A 1,544-nucleotide genomic window follows, 5' to 3' on the forward strand; every position below is an offset into this window, starting at 1 on the left:
TGTACAAATTTCTATCAACAGTGTAGATGTCATTGGTAATATGGTTTGACTTCTGGCGTTGGTTTTCAGATGCCTTATATGCTGAAGCAATGCACAGCTGTTCATTGAAGAGAAACCGTTGGGCTGGCGGATTTCAAAGATATAGCTCCCCCCCCCCAGATCATCACAGATCCTCCTCCATGTTTAACAGTTGGAAGAAGGCAGTCTGGGTCAAATGCTTCTTTTGGCTGTCTTCACATGTATACTCAGCCAGTGGTCAGAAATAAGGTAAAGGATGACGTGTCTGAGAAAATAACATTCTTCCACTGCTTTAGGGACCAATTCTGTAGGTTTTTACTCCACTCTAAACGCTTTGCAACATTTGTTTTTGAAAGTAGCGGTTTTCTGATAGCAGCCCTCCCAGCGAACAGTTTTTGTGGAATTTTAGCCAATTTCCTCAAAGTTATGTGCGCAAACTTTGGATCTGGTGAATTTTCCGAAGTCCTCTCCCCACCCCTTCGGAAAAGATTTTACCCACAAATTTCTTTATAACCGTAATGTATGCCGTTTGAAAGGTATTTCTATAAAATTTCCTTTAAAAAAAACTCCATTTTCTTAAAAGTTATGAGAGAAAAACTCGGATCTTGTGAATTTTCCGAAGCCCTCTCCCGACCCCACCATTGCTTTCCGCGCATTTTTGCTTTCAAATTCATTTCCTACAAATTTTTTTTACATCCGTTTTATTTCTTTTTCCTTATTTCGTTTCCGGGTAATATTGTAAACATTAACCCAATTTTTTAGTGGGGAGATAACCTATTTTAATGATATTTTTTCTGAATGGGGTGTGATAATCAACAAATACCGAATTGTAAGTGTCACGGGTACTGACACATTAAAAGATAGATAGAGAGAGAGTGAGTGAGTGATGGGGAGTGTGAGACATGATAATTAGAGAGTGACGTTAGTTCGAAAGAGACGAAGTAAGCGGTGAAATTGTAAAGAAAGTGCTTGTTTGTTCTTTACTTTAAGCGAGTCTTAGGCATAACACCAGCAAAAGATAAATCACAAACAATGTCGGAGTTATTACATTATTTCGGTAGTATTGCTGCTATAGATTTCGGTATTCAGTGGGCTGTATGGTCGGTGTCAGCTGCTTTGAAAACTGATAAGTTTTACGATTGTACAGGTGCGTATAAATTACTTGTATGTGTGTTTATGTACTTAAAGACGAGGTAACATAGGCATAGCTACAGATGAATTTAAGTGGACTCTGTTGGAATTTCCGAAAATTGTCCCCCACCCCCATTCCAACACATATTCGGATTCTACATAGTAAATACTATATGCATAGAAAATTTCATTAAAAAATATTCATTTTTCTGAAAGTTATGACCTCCCAAAAAGTCTTGGGGGTAAAACCCTGTAGTTATGCCGGTAACATAACGGTAGGAATATGTAATTATTATTATTTAAAACATTTTTGATTCGGCTCCGTGTTTTAAAATATACTTTACTTCTATTAAAATGCATTAAATGCCTTTTTCTTTCGTTTGTCCACTCACTAT

At 37.1% G+C, this 1,544-nt stretch overlaps 1 protein-coding gene across 1 annotated transcript in view; it reads left to right on the forward strand.

The window, feature by feature from the left end:
* The first annotated feature begins 791 nt into the window (after positions 1–791).
* LOC106875624 (uncharacterized) overlaps positions 792–1,544 on the forward strand; it is an 8,712-nt gene continuing 7,959 nt past the window's right edge. The window contains exon 1 of the mRNA XM_014923853.2: positions 792–1,165. Coding sequence (XP_014779339.1) covers positions 1,051–1,165 — 115 coding nt within the window. The 5' untranslated portion in view covers positions 792–1,050. The remainder of the gene's footprint in view (positions 1,166–1,544) is intronic.

This window comes from Octopus bimaculoides, chromosome 27, assembly GCF_001194135.2.
Source record: "Octopus bimaculoides isolate UCB-OBI-ISO-001 chromosome 27, ASM119413v2, whole genome shotgun sequence".
NCBI classification, from domain to species: Eukaryota; Metazoa; Mollusca; class Cephalopoda; order Octopoda; family Octopodidae; genus Octopus; species Octopus bimaculoides.